This window comes from Pteropus vampyrus, unplaced genomic scaffold (genome assembly GCF_000151845.1).
Source record: "Pteropus vampyrus isolate Shadow unplaced genomic scaffold, Pvam_2.0 Scaffold36, whole genome shotgun sequence".
Lineage (NCBI taxonomy): Eukaryota > Metazoa > Chordata > Mammalia > Chiroptera > Pteropodidae > Pteropus > Pteropus vampyrus.
In genome coordinates, this window is record NW_011888817.1 from 2,689,831 (window position 1) to 2,707,565 (window position 17,735).

Sequence of the window (17,735 nt, forward strand, 5' to 3'; positions counted from 1 at the left end):
TGCAGTTTCAGCATCTCTAAAATAGTGCCTCGATAAGGCACAAGGATCCCCAAATGCTGTTAGACATTCCTGAACTCTAGCCTGACCTCCTTTTTTACAGATGAGGAAGGTGAGATTCAGAGAGGCAAAGTGCCTCCTCTGAGGTCACACAGCAAGTTAGTGGCAGAGCTGGAAGGAGGACACTAGTTTGTAGAGATCCAAGTATTACCTGGATTCTTTCTTCCTCTGGTAAGTGGGGACTGGAGTTCAGCATTTGGAAAAGGAGAAGGGCAAATTTGAAAAAGAGGCATCTTTTTCCAAATAATGGCCAATAGGCCTGGAAGGGTACCTCTTAGGCAGGGGAATGCTAGCTGTCCTCTGTCCAGCCCCACCGCTCCCAGAGTTGGGCTTCTCTGTTCAGTGCCGCACCCCCACTATCCACTCCCTGTCTCATCAGCATCCCATTTATTCCCATCATGGCACTTGGCAAAATCTGTATGTATCTTGTTTATCTGTTTACTGATAAGGATGTTCTCAGTTCATTCACTACAATGCAAACTCCATGAGGAGGGACCTAGTTGGATGTGTTCACTACTGTATCTCAGTTTAGCACATTCCAGGCTCAAGTAGGTGCACAATAAACTTTGAGTCGATGACTAGAACATGAGGTTTAAACAGAACTGGATCTGGGCCCAGGTCACCCCTGCCTTGCTATGCTGCTGCTTTCTGGGCCTCAGTCTTCTCAGCTGTAGAATAGGGGTTGTATTCAGTGATCCCACGGTCTCTCCTGGCTCTGACCACCTAGAATGAGGTGATACAGACTCTCTCTCAGAAGAGGTGTGTCTCCTCAGGAGGTTCCTAATGTTGGCAGAGCATCAAGGCATGCTCCTCACCTGGTTCCCGGATCTGCCACCAGTACATCATCCTTGAGCAGGCTCAGAGCCTCCTGGGTGCTGCCCCTCCACAGCAGCGTAGTGGAGCGGAGCCTTCTGGGCAGCCCTGGGGAAGAGCAGTGGTCAGACCTGCTGGGCCAGCTGAGGGCGGGTTGGTGGGCCCCTGGGTGTGCTCCCTCCCCCACCTTCCATGGGTTGAAAGATAATAACAAAATCACCTGACAAAACAAGGATAGTCTAGAATGGACTCTAATAATCCTGCCTGTGTTTCACTAGACAAGCCACTTAACCTCTCTGAACCCCAGTCCCCTCATCTATGTGAGGAAAATAATTCTTATATCATAGGGCTGATGTGAAAATCGGATGAGATAGAATGCTCAGGATGGTGCCTAGTCTTAGTAACTGCTCAAAAAAATACTTATTATCAACTATAGAAGTTTGATTCTGTAAAATTTTCGAGATCAGTGGTCAAACAGCTTTGTGGAACGGACTCCTCTGACCACTTGGACTTTTCAGCTTATTGGATGTGACAACTTTGGAAGGATCACAGGTGATTCCCGTCCATCCACTCAACAATAGATTTCAAGCATCCGTTTTGCACCAAGGAATGTTCTGGGTATTGGAGATTCCGTAGTGAACGAAGTCCCTGCCCATGTGGAGTTGACATTCTAGTGGAGAGGACAAGATGACAAGCAAATAAATGTTCATGCTATGGATAAAACTGATTCCTTATAAGAAAGGAGGGCTTGTTATTTTATACAAGATGGTCAGAGGAAGGCCTCACGGAGAAGGTGACCCTCGAGCTAGTGAGACCTGAAGAAGGTGAGGGAGAGAACCATGCACTCCGTGAGAAAAGAATTCCTCAGGCAGAGGAAACAGCAAATTCAAAGGCCCTGAAATAGGTATGTCTTGGCATGTTTAAGGAACAGCATGGAACAGCCAGTGTGGCTGGAGAGGGGTGAGAAACGGGGAGACTTCGGAGATGAGAGATATTGGGGTACCGGATCCTATAGAATGCGATAGGCTACCAGAGTGGGATGGGGCCACTGCAGCGGTTTTGACCGGAGGAGTGATATAATCCGACATGTTTTATCAAGGCTGCTCTGGCTGCTGTGCAAATACAGATATTCGGGGGCCATGGCAGCAGCAGGGAAGCCTGTAAGCGGACTTGCAAATCCATGGTTAAATGCTGTTGGCTTGGACTAGAGTGCTAGCAGTGGAGGTGAGGAGTGGATGGATTCCGGACATATTTTGAGAGTAGAACCAACAGAATTTACTACTAGAAAGGATGTGGAGGGTGTGGAAATGAGAAGTATCAGGACTCAAGGCTTTTGGCCTGAGTGACTAGGGGATGAAGTTCCAAGTCCTGGGTTTAAGTTTTCACTCTAGCACTTCTTGCTGTGTGACCCCCAACTCGTGTGTTTTACCTCTCTGAACCTCTATTTGCTCATCTTTAAGTGGACTGAAGCACCTGCAGTGGTTTCGCTGCGAGGTGTTGCAAGACTTAACTGAGAGTATGGATGAAAAGCTCCGGAAATGGGAGAAAGCTGTAGATTAGGATGGGAGTCAATCGTAAAAGACATTGAGAGCCTAGAACAGAGTTATTCAGATAGCCATATGCTCAACTGGCCCCTTCAGGACTAAGAGAAGACATGAAGGTGTTTTTAAACTGACCACTTAGCCCGGTGCCGGCTTCCCTGGGTATAGTTGAAGAGGAATCCACAGCACACCCCTAGAGGGAGCCCTGGAGTCAGATTATAACCAGGAGTGGATCTAACAGGAGGCTCGTGAAGTTTAATCCTTAGGGCAGCCTAGACAGCCCCTTCCAAGGCCTGTATCTAATTTTGAATTTATAACATTGTATTGTTAAAAAGGATGCCCAGAATTATATCTTCATCAAGCCCCACTAAACCTATGTCTACCTCTGGCCATAATAATCAGACAGGTACCTGCTGTGTGCCGGGTACTCAGCTAAATGCTTTACACTCATTAGCTCATTTAATCCCTCATAATAGTCTGAACCATGGTTATTTTGCAGAGGAGAAAAACAAGGCTCAGAAAATTTAAGTGACCTGTCCAAGATCACACAGCTAAGAGGAGGCAGAGCTGGAATTCTAGTGCTCATGCCCTTAACCACTGGGCAGCCCTCCCCTACAAAGACTGATCCTGTCCCACTTGGACTACCTCAGGAGACTCCATCCTCTCACTGAGCCTCAGGTTCACCATCTGCTAATAGCAGTGATAACCAGCCATGTCCACTAACTGAGACCTTAGGTCTGAACTCACTTTGTAAAACAATAAAATGGTGGACACTTGTAAGGGATTCCTACCTTGAGGGTTGATGGGTTGATGATTGCAAATAGGAGCAATAGAAGGCATTTTGGGATGGGGCAGACAGTGCCTGCCTTTTTCCCCTTGGCTGGATCAGTCACCATACAGCAGAGCCCCCCTCTCACCCATACGACACATCTTTAAACCAGCCCTCCCCAGTCACAGGTGGCAGATAGGCAAAAAGGCCCATGAATGGTTCTTCAGTAGCTTCCAGAGCAGTCCCTCAGCATCTAGCCTGCTTTGATCCAATGCTGCCCGGTCCCCCAGCCTGCTCCTGCCCTTCCATCATATCGATTTCATCTTGGCATGTTATTGCATTATTTATTATTATTATTATTATTGTTACATTATTTTTAATAAGTAATTCACTTACATGATTCAAAATTCAAAAGACATCAAAGGGTATATGATGAAAAATTTTCTTTTTACACTTCTCTCCAGCCACCCAGTTCCCCTCCCTGGAGGCAACCCAGTGTTTCAATTTCTTTTGTTCCCTTCCAAAGAAATTTCAGATATATCTATACATATATATAGAGAGACAGAGAGAGAGAGAGAGATTACATATATGTGTTGTGTATGTACATTACACATGCATTATACATACACCTTCACATACACACATACGTTATATGTGCATATTTTGTTTATCTATGTAGTAGCATACGATATATGCTCTTATGAGCTTTTTCCTCCTGCTTAACATTGAATCTTATTCCATTTCAGTATATAAAGAACATTATTACCTTTTCTTTAGGGCTACATAGTATTTGATTGTATAGCTGTGTCATAATTTATTTAGTCATTCCCCTATTTATGGATACTTGGGTTGTTTCAGTCTTTCGCTATTACAGTACTGTAGCGAATAACTGTGTACATACCTCAGACCACACGTGTGTGAGTACATCTGTAAGAGGATTTCCTGGAAGAGTAATTGCTCAAAGGATATATACATTTTTAATTGTGATATTACCAACTGCCCTCCCTGCAGGTTGCACCGATTTTAATTCCCACACTGACATATAAGAGGGCCTATGTCATCACAACCCCACCAACTCAGTGCACCCACCATTTTAGTCTTTGCCTATCTGAAAGGGGGAAAATGTCTCTCAGTAGTTTTAATTTGCACTTATTTTGTTATGAATGAGGTTGAGGATCTTTTCATATTTTTTAATATTCTTAAGAGCCATTTCCTTTTCTGTAGTTCCTTTTCTGTGAACTGTTTATTCTGTTCCTATCTTTTACCCATTTTTCTGTTGGGTTGTTGGTCTTTGTATTGATTCATCAGTGATCTTTATATATTAAGGAAAATTAGGTCTTCATTGGAGAATTGTATACAAGTGTTGACTTGTTGACTTATTCTTTACCTAATAAGATCTTGACCTGTCACCTTGCTTTTGACCTACCAAATGATCTTGATTTGTCCACTTGATCTACAGTTGCAGGCTGCACCTCAGCTTTTCCCACATCAGATCTTTCTACCCCTGGCCCCCCACCCAGAGAGGGTGAGAGGGAGCTATGGCCAGTTCAGGAAGCAGAGCAGAGAGTGGGCCCAGCCTGGTTGGATAAGACCTGCTCCTCAGTTCCCTCACCTGAAATGTTTGGGGCTGAGTAAGATAAGTTCAGAACCACTCACCCGAGAGCTGGCTGGCCATCCTTCGGAGGGTGACAGGCGAAGGCCTCGGGGCTGGGCCCACCTCCTCCAGCCCATCTGTCAGGCTCTGTTGTTTGGGGGCTGATGCCATGCCCAGCGGGTTGTTAATGGTGAAGCTGCTGGCATAACGCTCCAGAGGGTCATCCAGAGAGGCTACGATGCCCTCCTCCCACAGGCGGTACAGCATGAGGACTGGAAAGATCTTGGAGACACTGGAGATCCTGGATGGTGTTGGAGGCACAGGGCACAGAGGGCATCTTGTTGGCCCCGCAACCCACCTCTACCCTACACCCAGCCTCCAACTTTCTAGCATTCTAGGAGAGCACTGAGTCCACCTTATTTAACATATCAGACAGACATTCACTCACCTCTGTAGAATTGGCTTTGGGATGCTTGAGAACATCCCAAACCAGAGGAAGTGGAGCTGGGCTGGACGGATACTCTGAAGCACCTACCCCATGGCAGGCCCTCCTCCAGGCCCTTCCCATTCTGGGACAGACCTGGGTTGGGTCATACCTCTGCCTCTCACTGGCCAAGTGGTTTTGGGCAAGTACTTTCTGAGATTCCTTGTCCATTTCACAGGTTGTAGAAAGGATTGAATGAGATCGTGCTCGTAAAGTGCTGGCAGGTAGTAAATGTTCAGTAAGTGACAGCAAATAGAACTGCTGTCCCCATGTCTGGCACATAGCAGGTGCAATGTGAATGGAACCCCTGTATTCCTCACAATATCTCTGGGGGTGAAGGTGTTCACTTTGCATTGTGAGCTTTGGGGATCCTGCAGGTAGCACCCAGGAGAGGAGATGCTGGGTGCAGCAGAGTGTCCCAAGTGGCTTTCATCTGGGCACTGCTGCTAGCTGACAGGGACCCGGGTCAAGAGCCCAAGAACTGGTTATGGATGGGTGGGAGGATGGGACACAGGGAGCCTCTTCTAGTGAGGGAGGTTTGAGGCAAAGAGTTCTCCAGAAGGGATTCCTTCCTGACCTACTACCCCTGTGATGTGAACTCACTGGTTCTCTCTGGACCTCAGTCTCCTCGTCTATGAAATTGTCAGGACTTAAAGGGCCCTAGCAGCTTGGGTCCCCAGTCATGATTATCTTGAGTCCTCCTACCTCCTTGGTCCCCTTATCCTCCCACCCCCGGCCCCTCCATAGGACCCGGGAGGTCGCTCTGCTGACCGGTACATGGTGTACTCATTGGGAGGCCCAGAAGCTGGGTCTGAGTCATTCTTCCTCCCAAAGTTTCCGGTCCAGAGCACGGTGTCATTGTGGATGACGACGGCAGACATGGCAGCCAGCCCCGGGGCGGGCAGTGCCTGGCGCAGGATCCTGTCCACCTTGGAGGAGAAAAGCAGGAGGCTCAGAGTCTGGGCGCAGACACACACCCCACTTCTCATCTGCACACACTGCCTGGCTCCCCTCCATCATCTACCCCTAACTCCAGTGGCTGGAGGGCGGCCCAGTGAGCCTCCAGACCTTGAGATCTCAAACTGTGTCCCATGGAGTGGGGCCTCCTACCCCAGCTACAATCAGAGCAGTTGCCCTAGAATCTGTTCTACATGTAGGGCTTCCTCATAAGACTTTTGTTCAAATAAACATTTCCTTGGCAAATTACAAAAGGAGGGAGGGGATAAAACTACTGATGTCGAACCCTCATCTGGCACCCTGGTGTTGGAGAATTTACTATTGACAGATGGTCCTAGGCTCTCTTTGAACATTTATTGAAAATACCTCATTCTTTGAAATGATGAAGTATAATGGTGATAACAGCTAACATTTACTGACCATTAAGAACGTGAGTTTCATACACTGTCTCATTTAATCCTCACAATAAGTTAGTGCTAATTTCTCCCCATTTTACAGATGCAAAAACTGAGTCTATGAGATGTGAAGCGACTTGCCCAAGGGGTAATGGTTAACGGAATCAGGATTAGAACCCACACTCACTCAGCCCCAGTTTTTAATTAACTGGTGGACCACCATGCCAAGCGATTTTACATTCCCTGAGTTGAGCTGTGTCTACCTGTAGTTTCCATCCCTGCACTAACTTTACCTCTCTGAGCCTCAGTTTCCCCCTCCACAGATAACGATTCACAAGGTATTTATATAGAGGTTAGCACATACTAGGTACTAGTATGTGCTAGAAGGTAACAATGGTTATTACTGGGGGCGGGGGGGGGTTAATTTCTATGACTCTTGGGAGCCACAGAGCACTCTTCTATTTCCTCTCCTCACAAAAGCCTTTCATATATTTACAGTCAGAGATTGTGTCTCTCTATATTGATATGCACCTTATTTTATGTGGACACATCAGCCTCCTTCTTTTCAACTGCTCCTTGGACTATGGTTTTAAATCCTCCCACCACTTTGCTGCTCATTCACTTCCGATCGTGTTTCATTCGTCTGTATGTCTCAGGTGAATGACCCAAGTAGGTGGGGTCTGGCTGGCACAGACTAGAGCTGGCAGACAACCCTCTAGTGTTAAGCCATCCTGCAATAGTAAAAGTTGTGTCGTAGACTGTGTGTTTTTAGTTTCGTTGCAATGGGCTCTGTCATCCTCCTCCATCTCATCTTTCTCCTCCCCGCACCTGTGGCCCCACCAGACTGAATTTCCTCTAAGTTCTCTGTATGTGACTTGTACTTTGCTGCCTCTGGGTTTTTACACGTTCCCTCTACCTAGAACACACCCTTCACTCCCCGCAAGCTCCCTTACTATGTAGATGCATATTATCTAGGTATCGCCTACCTGTTCACATAGCAGTTTAGATACCACTTCCTCCCAAAGCCTTTCCTGACCTTAAGGCCTGTTCCTTTGTGCTCCCATAGTTCCCTAAACTTTCCCCATCCTTATTCTTACCCCTGCGTTATACATGTTTATTGTCATGATTGTTCCCTCACTCCCAGACTAGTAGTTTCTTAAGAGCAGGACAGTATCTTCTTCCTGCCATATCTGGTGCCTAGCACAGAGTAGGTACGCAAAAATTACATGTCGAATGCATGAATGCCACTTCCAGCACAGAGTATGTCCTCCCCTTCATCACCAGCACACACCCAGTTCCCTCCAGGGTCATCACTGACCTTTTCCAGGGCCTCCTTCAACACGGGGAGGGGGTGGGCCAAGGGCACAGGCTCAGGGTGCTGGGGACACATCCTCACTGGGGCAGCGGTCACCTCTGGTCCTAAGGAACCTGCAGGGAACATCACATGGTGAGAAGCAGGCAGAGATCAGGATAGGTATCTAGGGGGCATCCTAGAGGAGGTGGGAAGGTGGCAGCAAAGGCCAGAGCGATGCCTTGGGGCCAACCCTCCCAACTGGCAGCAGCCTCACCAGGAGATATCAGGGTGCAGAGACCAGCCATGGGGATCAAGGGGCAAAGGACAGAATATGCCCAGAGGAGAAGGGACAGCCCCACACTCGCCACCTGCTGCTTGGCCTTCAAAATACCAATTAGGCCACAGTTCTCAGTTGGCAGCCTTTCTCTCTTGTATGAACAGTTTCTTCCTTCCGTGCAATCAGCAGGCTTAGCTAAGTTCCAGCCCCTTGGGGCAGGCTCGGCTATGTGTGTCTGATTTTATAATTCTGATTTTTATGGCTGTATGGCTTCCCTGGAACCTCAGAGGAAAAGGTGTGGGCCTCAGCAGGGCAGGATTCAGACTAGGAAAGGCCCCCAGACCTCCCCTCATCCTCTAAGGACAGTGCGGGGTGGTGAGCACCCTGAGCATCTGCACCTTTTTTGAATTCTACTGCTTCCTGAGACTGCCCAGAACTGAGAGAAGGCTGGAGGTTCACTATGGCCATAAACTCTTTTAGCTCTTCCCATCTCTTGAATCTGGCTGGCTTCGCAACTTGCTTTGACCAGTAGAATGAGGCTGAATGAACCATTGTTCGCGGGCCTTCCAAAATTAGGCTTTAATAGGCCTTTGCTTGCTGGGACTACCTCTCTGTCATGGACAAGCCTGGGATAGCTACCTTGAGAGCGAGAGTCCACATAAAGGGAGAGCTGACTTGGCCGGCTGTATCGGAGAGATCCCAGGTTAGACCAGCAGCAGAACTGCCAGCCAGCCCACAGAATGAGAAAGAATGAATCACTTTGTTCAAAACCAGCAGGTTTGAGGGTGGTTTGTTACTCAGCAATAGACGACTGATACGGTCCCAAACAGGAAGATTACACACCCTGGGGAAGATCTCGCAACAACTCCGTGACACAAATTTAATCATTGGAATAGGGAGGGCTCAGCCAGAGCCTAAGCTTTGCTCAGCCTGGGACCCAGGTAAGGCTGGTGTCTGCAGCCATGCATCTCTAATGTGCACACGCACGAAAAATCACCTAGAAATCTTAAAATGCAGATTTGATTCAGTAGGTATGGCATGGGCCCTGGGTGTCCTCATTTCTACCAACCTCTCAGGTGATGCGCAATGCCAGGGTGAGGAGTTAGGTCATGTACCCAGGAATGTTTGTTTCCCATTTGTGACAAATTAAGTACAAAATTTGAGAGAAAGCATTTAGAAACTTTTATAGCAGTTTGATGAGGTAATTTTGTGCCTGTTTAATTATTTGAAACTTGGGCTTCTGGTTTCTATGTCTTTTTTTCATTTAATTTCTCGAATAATTTATTTTTATGCATTTACGGTAATACTATCTATTGGTCAGGCTGACCCGCCCACTTGGGGACTGTTTGCTTGAAAGACTAAGAAGGCCCTGATAAAAGAATTTTACCCTAGAAAGAATGGATTGGGGTGGGAGAGAAGAGGCTGGTGAGAAAATAAAAAGAGCCATTTCTGCAAAAATATTTCTGTGGGACTTTGGAGCCCGGGGCACCTCTTTGAGACTTTGGCAGGATGTAAAACGCAGGATGACTGAGTAATGCAGGATGACTGAGAGGAATGGAGAGAGACCTTCTTCCCACCTTCAGTGGACACCCAGATTCTGGACCATCCAGGATCCTAGCGAGTTGGAGATCCCAGGGGTTGCTATAGAAACAGAGGGACGAGTAGACATAACCAGCAGTGGTGGCCCATTTGCTGAGCCTTGACCAGCCCAGGATAGAGAGGCTCCAAGAAATGACAGCTGCTGTTCATGCACACTTGTGTTGTTCCTCTCAGAGTCTTAGATATATTGGGGAAGGGTCTTTCAAGGGAAACAGAGCCTGGAAGTCCCAGCATGGAGACTGAAGGCAAAGCAAAAGAAACAGTTTATGCTTTCTGGGGCACCCTGAGTTTTAGCTCCGGACCGGGTGGCTTTAGAAAACCCTAGTGGCATTAGGATACTCATTTTATACACAAGGGCATCAAGGCACAGAGAGGTCACATGACTGGCCCAAAGATTCACAGTTGAAGTCTGAGTGGAGGTGAGAGCTTCTGAGTTTAAATCTTACGATCCTCCTTCTACACCCTTGCATCAGGAGTGGCAGCTTAAAACCCACAAGGACCCACAGGGATGGAGAGAAACCCAAGGATGTGTCTGCACTCACCGGTCTTGAGCTTGGGGAGGTGATACTGCCACAGGAAGCAGCCAGTCATGAGCACAGAGAGCAAGAAGAAGAAGATGCAGGAAGCCGGGAAGAGCCACTTCTTTTTTACTTTCAGCAGGCTGACCCTCCAGCCAGCCTGGAAGTGGGGGGACACAGGGCACAGTCCCCATGAGGGTCAGCCAGAGGGAAGAGAGAGAGGGACTCCTACCCTGGCTCCTCCTATGCCTTAGTTTCACCTAGACATCATGAAAGTCCACAGCTTGGGGTAAATTTCACGCCTGTAAAACCAAGGTCCTTCCCAGTATGACCTGTTCAACAGCTCTGCCATGTGTTGACCTCTGCGCCTCTGTGCGTTTGCATAGCCTGTTCCTTCTGCAGGGCAGGCTCTCTTTCCCCCAAGTACTTAATAAACTATCTAAGACCAGCTAACATGCTATCTCTTTCAAGATGCCTGCAACTCTCCTCATCCAGGTCCCCTCCAAGGCACTTGGAACAAGCCTTCATTATGGTGCAAATTCAACTCTCTCTATACAACAGTTGTTCAACTCCTACAAGCTGATCTGCCTAATGGAGTATGAGTTCTCAAGGAAGGGGCCACTTCTTCACCTTCTTACTTTCCTTCATGGCCTCTGGTTTATCCCGATTTGTTTTTTTCACTGAGTTATTCCCAGCTCCTAGAACAGTCCCCGGCACATCGCAGGCCCTAATAAATACTTGTGAAATGAATGAATGGATGGAAATTAAACATCCTGGGTAGGGTTGAGGCCCTCTGTTTACCCTTGCAGATCTCAATCTCCTCCCTCTCCCCTCAAACTCATTCTGATCTCGGTGTTTATCATTATCACGCATGCTTTTATTCTTTAACTATATGCGTGTGCATCGATAAAAAGCACGTAGTCTTGTTTTGCACATTTATAAACTTATATAAATGATCATACTGTATTATCCTGCAGTTTGATGCATGTTGCTCTGGATTATTCATTTGAACGTCTGTAGAGTATGCTGTTGTATGAATGTACTTCATAGTGCAATAGAGCATGGAGTCTGGGGCCAGGCTGCCTTAAAAATATGACTGTTTTATACATTCAGGTGGTAGCACTGTGCCTAGGAATGAAATTTCTGAGTAGAAAGGTATGGCCATCCTCAGCTTAACCAGATTTTCTATCTAGTTGCTCTCCAAAATTTTTCCAATTTACAGTCCCACAATCCATGACTCTCACTGCTGTTTTTAATTTGCATTGTCTTTATTACTAATAAGGTTGAACACTTTTTCATGCATTTACTGTATATATTTGGGTTTATTTTTCTGCGATGGAACTGTTCTTATCCTTCACTTGTGTTTTTTTTCTATTCAATATGTATATTTTTTTACTTATCAGAGTTCTTTATAAGTTCTGGATACTCTTGTTTGTGGCTCATCTTTTCACATTGTGTTTATGATAACTTTTGTTGGGAAGCAGAATAGTGTAGTGGTGAATCTACGGCCAGGTTGCCTGAATTTTAATTTCAGTTCAACTATTTCCTGGGTGTGTGACCTTAAGAAACCTCTCTGCTTCTGTTTCTTCATCTGTAAAATGGAGATGATAACAGTGCTCGCATTATAAATGAGTGAGGATTAAATGAGTTAATATCTATAAAGTACATGTTGTCTGACACATGGTAAGACCTGTTAGCTATTATTGTTGAAGAGAGCCTTTTTGTGTTAGTTTTGTTTGTTGCCAATCACAGTTATCGATGTTGTCTCCTTTGTTGTATGTGCATGTGTGAGCGTGCATGCACGTGCACGCGCTTAAGAAAGCCTTTTCCCAGAGGTCTTAAATATAGATTTCTATGCTTTCACGCACAAATATATTTTTGGTTATGATGTAAGGAAGGGATTTACTTTTATTTTTTTCTATATGGATAATTGATTGTCTCAGTACCATTAAGTACTCCAACCTGCTCCCCGCTGGCTTGGACGCCATCTCTGAAACATACCAAGTGTCCATACATACTGATAGCTGCTCTGTTCCATTCAAGTTTCACTGAGTTTCTCTTCCATCCCTCTCTCTCCAGTCCTACACTCTATTCCATAATGAAGATTGCTCACTCACTATGTGTCAGGTGCTGTCCTACAGGACACAGTCTGGCCAGAGAGGCTTTCTGTGATCTGACCCCAACCAACTCCATGGACCCATTCCTGCCTCTCCTCATCTTCTTTACATCTTTATGCTCCCACAGCCTGCCCTGTTCCCCCCTGTGCCTTTGCATCTGCCATTCCCTCTGGCTCTGAGGCCCTTTACATCCTTTCCACCCAACAAACTTGTGTTCTTCCCTTAAAACCAGGGGACAACTGTAAAGCCTTCTCATTCTCCCCCAGATAAAACTGAGGTCCTTCCCTCTCTGTGCACACCCCCTTATAGCATTGGAATAGTAACCCTCACTGGTTACTACTGGCCTCTTTTTCTAGCTCCTTACTAGGTGGAAAGTATCTCCAGCACCAGGATCATTCCTTCTTGGCTTTTTATGCCTCCAACACTTGGCATTTTGCCTAGCGCTGGTAAGTTCTCAGGAAATGTGTTTGGAAATTTACATTGTCCTGCAAGTTGAAAGACTTGGGTTCAAATCTCAGCCCCCACTTCCTAAGTCAGTTGTAACTGGAAAAGTCCCTTCCCCACTTTGGTCTCCATTTCTTCAACTGTTGGAGAGGGCTGGGCTATTTGTAAAGAGTTCACCTTTTCATCTGGAAATCTCACTTAAGTTCAAAAGTATCTTCCACCACTACAATTTGGGGTTCACAGCGAAGCCATTATTTATTCATAATTTCCAAGAGCAGAAACAACCCAATTGTCTTTCAACCAGGGAACGAATGGACAGACTATGGTACAGCCACACAATGGAGTACTAGTCAGCAAGCAATGTAAAGGAATGAACTGCTGATACACACAGTGACGTGGGCGAATCTCAGATGCATTATGCTAAGTGGAATAAGCCAGACTCAAAAGACTACAGACCGTATCATTCTATTTCCATAACATTCTAAAAAGGCAAAACTAGGGACAGGGAACAACTTAGTGGCCACATGGGCTAAGGATGGGGTAGACTACAAAGGGCAGAACGGGGATTTGGGAAGGTGATGGAACAGTTAGTTCTGTTTCTTGATTGTGGTGGTGGTTATGGGGCTGTATGTATTTGTCAAAACTCGATAGAGCTATACATCAAAAAGAGTGGGTTTTATTGCATGTAAACTATATCTCAGTTTTGTTTTGTTGGGTTTTTTTTAATGAAGCCATTTAAGATCTCAAGAGCATTAGGATGTTTCCACTTGGGTGTCAGAGGAATGACACCAGGCACAAGATTGTTCCTTGTGAATTCACAATTAATAAACTATCTAAGACCAGCTAACATGCTATCTCTTTCAAGATGCCTGCAACTCTCCTCATCCAGGTCCCCTCCAAGGCACTTGGAACAAGCCTTCATTATGGTGCAAATTCAACTCTCTCTATACAACAGTTGTTCAACTCCTACAAGCTGATCTGCCTAATGGAGTATGAGTTCTCAAGGAAGGGGCCACTTCTTCACCTTCTTACTTTCCTTCATGGCCTCTGGTTTATCCCAATTTGTTTTTTTCACTGAGTTATTCCCAGCTCCTAGAACAGTCCCCGGCACATCGCAGGCCCTAATAAATACTTGTGAAATGAATGAATGGATGGAAATTAAACATCCTGGGTAGGGTTGAGGCCCTCTGTTTACCCTCGCAGATCTCAATCTCCTCCCTCTCCCCTCAAACTCATTCTGATCTCGGTGTTTATCATTATCACGCATGCTTTTATTCTTTAACTATGTGCGTGTGCATCGATAAAAAGCACGTAGTCTTGTTTTGCACATTTATAAACTTATATAAATGATCATACTGTATTATCCTGCAGTTTGATGCATGTTGCTCTGGATTATTCATTTGAACGTCTGTAGAGTATGCTGTTGTATGAATGTACTTCATAGTGCAATAGAGCATGGAGTCTGGGGCCAGGCTGCCTTAAAAATATGACTGTTTTATACATTCAGGTGGTAGCACTGTGCCTAGGAATGAAATTTCTGAGTAGAAAGGTATGGCCATCCTCAGCTTAACCAGATTTTCTATCTAGTTGCTCTCCAAAATTTTTCCAATTTACAGTCCCACAATCCATGACTCTCACTGCTGTTTTTAATTTGCATTGTCTTTATTACTAATAAGGTTGAACACTTTTTCATGCATTTACTGTATATATTTGGGTTTATTTTTCTGCGATGGAACTGTTCTTATCCTTCACTTGTGTTTTTTTTCTATTCAATATGTATATTTTTTTACTTATCAGAGTTCTTTATAAGTTCTGGATACTCTTGTTTGTGGCTCATCTTTTCACATTGTGTTTATGATAACTTTTGTTGGGAAGCAGAATAGTGTAGTGGTGAATCTACGGCCAGGTTGCCTGAATTTTAATTTCAGTTCAACTATTTCCTGGGTGTGTGACCTTAAGAAACCTCTCTGCTTCTGTTTCTTCATCTGTAAAATGGAGATGATAACAGTGCTCGCATTATAAATGAGTGAGGATTAAATGAGTTAATATCTATAAAGTACATGTTGTCTGACACATGGTAAGACCTGTTAGCTATTATTGTTGAAGAGAGCCTTTTTGTGTTAGTTTTGTTTGTTGCCAATCACAGTTATCGATGTTGTCTCCTTTGTTGTATGTGCATGTGTGAGCGTGCATGCACGTGCACGCGCTTAAGAAAGCCTTTTCCCAGAGGTCTTAAATATAGATTTCTATGCTTTCACGCACAAATATATTTTTGGTTATGATGTAAGGAAGGGATTTACTTTTATTTTTTTCTATATGGATAATTGATTGTCTCAGTACCATTAAGTACTCCAACCTGCTCCCCGCTGGCTTGGACGCCATCTCTGAAACATACCAAGTGTCCATACATACTGATAGCTGCTCTGTTCCATTCAAGTTTCACTGAGTTTCTCTTCCATCCCTCTCTCTCCAGTCCTACACTCTATTCCATAATGAAGATTGCTCACTCACTATGTGTCAGGTGCTGTCCTACAGGACACAGTCTGGCCAGAGAGGCTTTCTGTGATCTGACCCCAACCAACTCCATGGACCCATTCCTGCCTCTCCTCATCTTCTTTACATCTTTATGCTCCCACAGCCTGCCCTGTTCCCCCCTGTGCCTTTGCATCTGCCATTCCCTCTGGCTCTGAGGCCCTTTACATCCTTTCCACCCAACAAACTTGTGTTCTTCCCTTAAAACCAGGGGACAACTGTAAAGCCTTCTCATTCTCCCCCAGATAAAACTGAGGTCCTTCCCTCTCTGTGCACACCCCCTTATAGCATTGGAATAGTAACCCTCACTGGTTACTACTGGCCTCTTTTTCTAGCTCCTTACTAGGTGGAAAGTATCTCCAGCACCAGGATCATTCCTTCTTGGCTTTTTATGCCTCCAACACTTGGCATTTTGCCTAGCGCTGGTAAGTTCTCAGGAAATGTGTTTGGAAATTTACATTGTCCTGCAAGTTGAAAGACTTGGGTTCAAATCTCAGCCCCCACTTCCTAAGTCAGTTGTAACTGGAAAAGTCCCTTCCCCACTTTGGTCTCCATTTCTTCAACTGTTGGAGAGGGCTGGGCTATTTGTAAAGAGTTCACCTTTTCATCTGGAAATCTCACTTAAGTTCAAAAGTATCTTCCACCACTACAGTTTGGGGTTCACAGCGAAGCCATTATTTATTCATAATTTCCAAGAGCAGAAACAACCCAATTGTCTTTCAACCAGGGAACGAATGGACAGACTATGGTACAGCCACACAATGGAGTACTAGTCAGCAAGCAATGTAAAGGAATGAACTGCTGATACACACAGTGACGTGGGCGAATCTCAGATGCATTATGCTAAGTGGAATAAGCCAGACTCGAAAGACTACAGACCGTATCATTCTATTTCCATAACATTCTAAAAAGGCAAAACTAGGGACAGGGAACAACTTAGTGGTTACATGGGCTAAGGATGGGGTAGACTACAAAGGGCAGAACGGGGATTTGGGAAGGTGATGGAACAGTTAGTTCTGTTTCTTGATTGTGGTGGTGGTTATGGGGCTGTATGTATTTGTCAAAACTCGATAGAGCTATACATCAAAAAGAGTGGGTTTTATTGCATGTAAACTATATCTCAGTTTTGTTTTGTGGGTTTTTTTTTTTTTAATGAAGCCATTTAAGATCCCAAGAGCATTAGGATGTTTCCACTTGGGTGTCAGAGGAATGACACCAGGCACAAGATTGTTCCTTGTGAATTCACAAGGAGTGAATGGGCGGGGGAGTAGGGGCTCTCTGGCATTGTCACAGGTTTTTATGGGAGGAAGTTGGAAGGTGCTTCCCTTTAAGCATAAGCAAAGGGACACGGGCAGAGCCAGTGAGGGCACCCTGATGGGAGGGCTGCTGAATCTCCCTTAATAGTCACCTATGGTATGACTAGGGTGTCATCTTCTCATTTTTCAGGTGAAGAATGAAATTCAGAGACATTAAATGACTTGCCAAGGTCATGGGCTGCAAATGATGGAGCTGGGAGTCTAGCTCTGTGCTCTGCACCACCCCACCCTCTACAGGTGGCTGGGGTCTCTGCACCCCCAATTTGTAGCCCTCCTCTGGGGCCTAGCCCCATCTCATATCTGTCTCCAATCTCAGGATTTATTCCAATAGACCCAATGGTGGGGTTGGTACTTAACCTCTAAGCTGCTCACTAGCTGCTCACATTTTGACTTGCAGTTGCCACTAGGAATCTCACCCCTCTCCCTTCCCAGCTGGAAAACAGTGGCAGGCTCTCCCAAACCCCACCCATAACACAACACCCTAGCTCCTTCCCCGGGAGGTCCCCAGCCACAGACCTGCACCTCCTTCCTCCTTCTCACCGTCCGCTCTGGGACAGCCCTCCTCGTCCAGTCATATATTCAGAAACAGTCGCCAAGGGCCAGCTGTGTGCTGGGCATAGTGCTACACCCTCAGGTTCAGCGCCTTTAGCCAGATCTGTCCCCCCTGGAACCAGGGGGATGGCGGAGCAGTCAGACACAGGGCTCCGAGTCCAGGGGAAGCACAGTTTGATCTGGCTCTGCCCTAACTAGCTTTGCACAAATGACTTCATCTCTTTGAGTCTCCATTTTCTCATCTGCCTGATGGAAATGACCTTTGTTTCTATGGTTAAATGAGATAATGCGAGCAAAGCCCCTAGAAATCTGTTCACTAGTTAGCAGCTAGCATTGTAGTGATTTCTCTGGGAGACAGCCATAAACAGATCATATGCAGAGAGCTCTGGGGGCTTCAAGGTACCCGTGAGCTCAGCCCTGGAGTGTGACAGGGAGGGAAGCGTCATTGAACAGGGAGTTGGTGATGGGTGGGGGCA

At 45.8% G+C, this 17,735-nt stretch overlaps 1 protein-coding gene across 1 annotated transcript in view; it reads right to left on the reverse strand.

The window, feature by feature from the left end:
• The window catches only part of LACTBL1 (lactamase beta like 1), a 13,819-nt gene extending 3,363 nt beyond the window's left edge, over positions 1-10,456 (reverse strand). The window contains exons 1-5 of the mRNA XM_011357552.1: positions 10,323-10,456; positions 7,929-8,038; positions 6,030-6,187; positions 4,837-5,075; positions 873-978 (exon numbers count right to left, since the gene is read on the reverse strand). Of these exons, the coding sequence (XP_011355854.1) occupies positions 873-978; positions 4,837-5,075; positions 6,030-6,187; positions 7,929-8,038; positions 10,323-10,371 (662 nt within the window). The 5' untranslated portion in view covers positions 10,372-10,456. The remainder of the gene's footprint in view (positions 1-872; positions 979-4,836; positions 5,076-6,029; positions 6,188-7,928; positions 8,039-10,322) is intronic.
• Between the last annotated feature and the right edge of the window lie 7,279 nt (positions 10,457-17,735).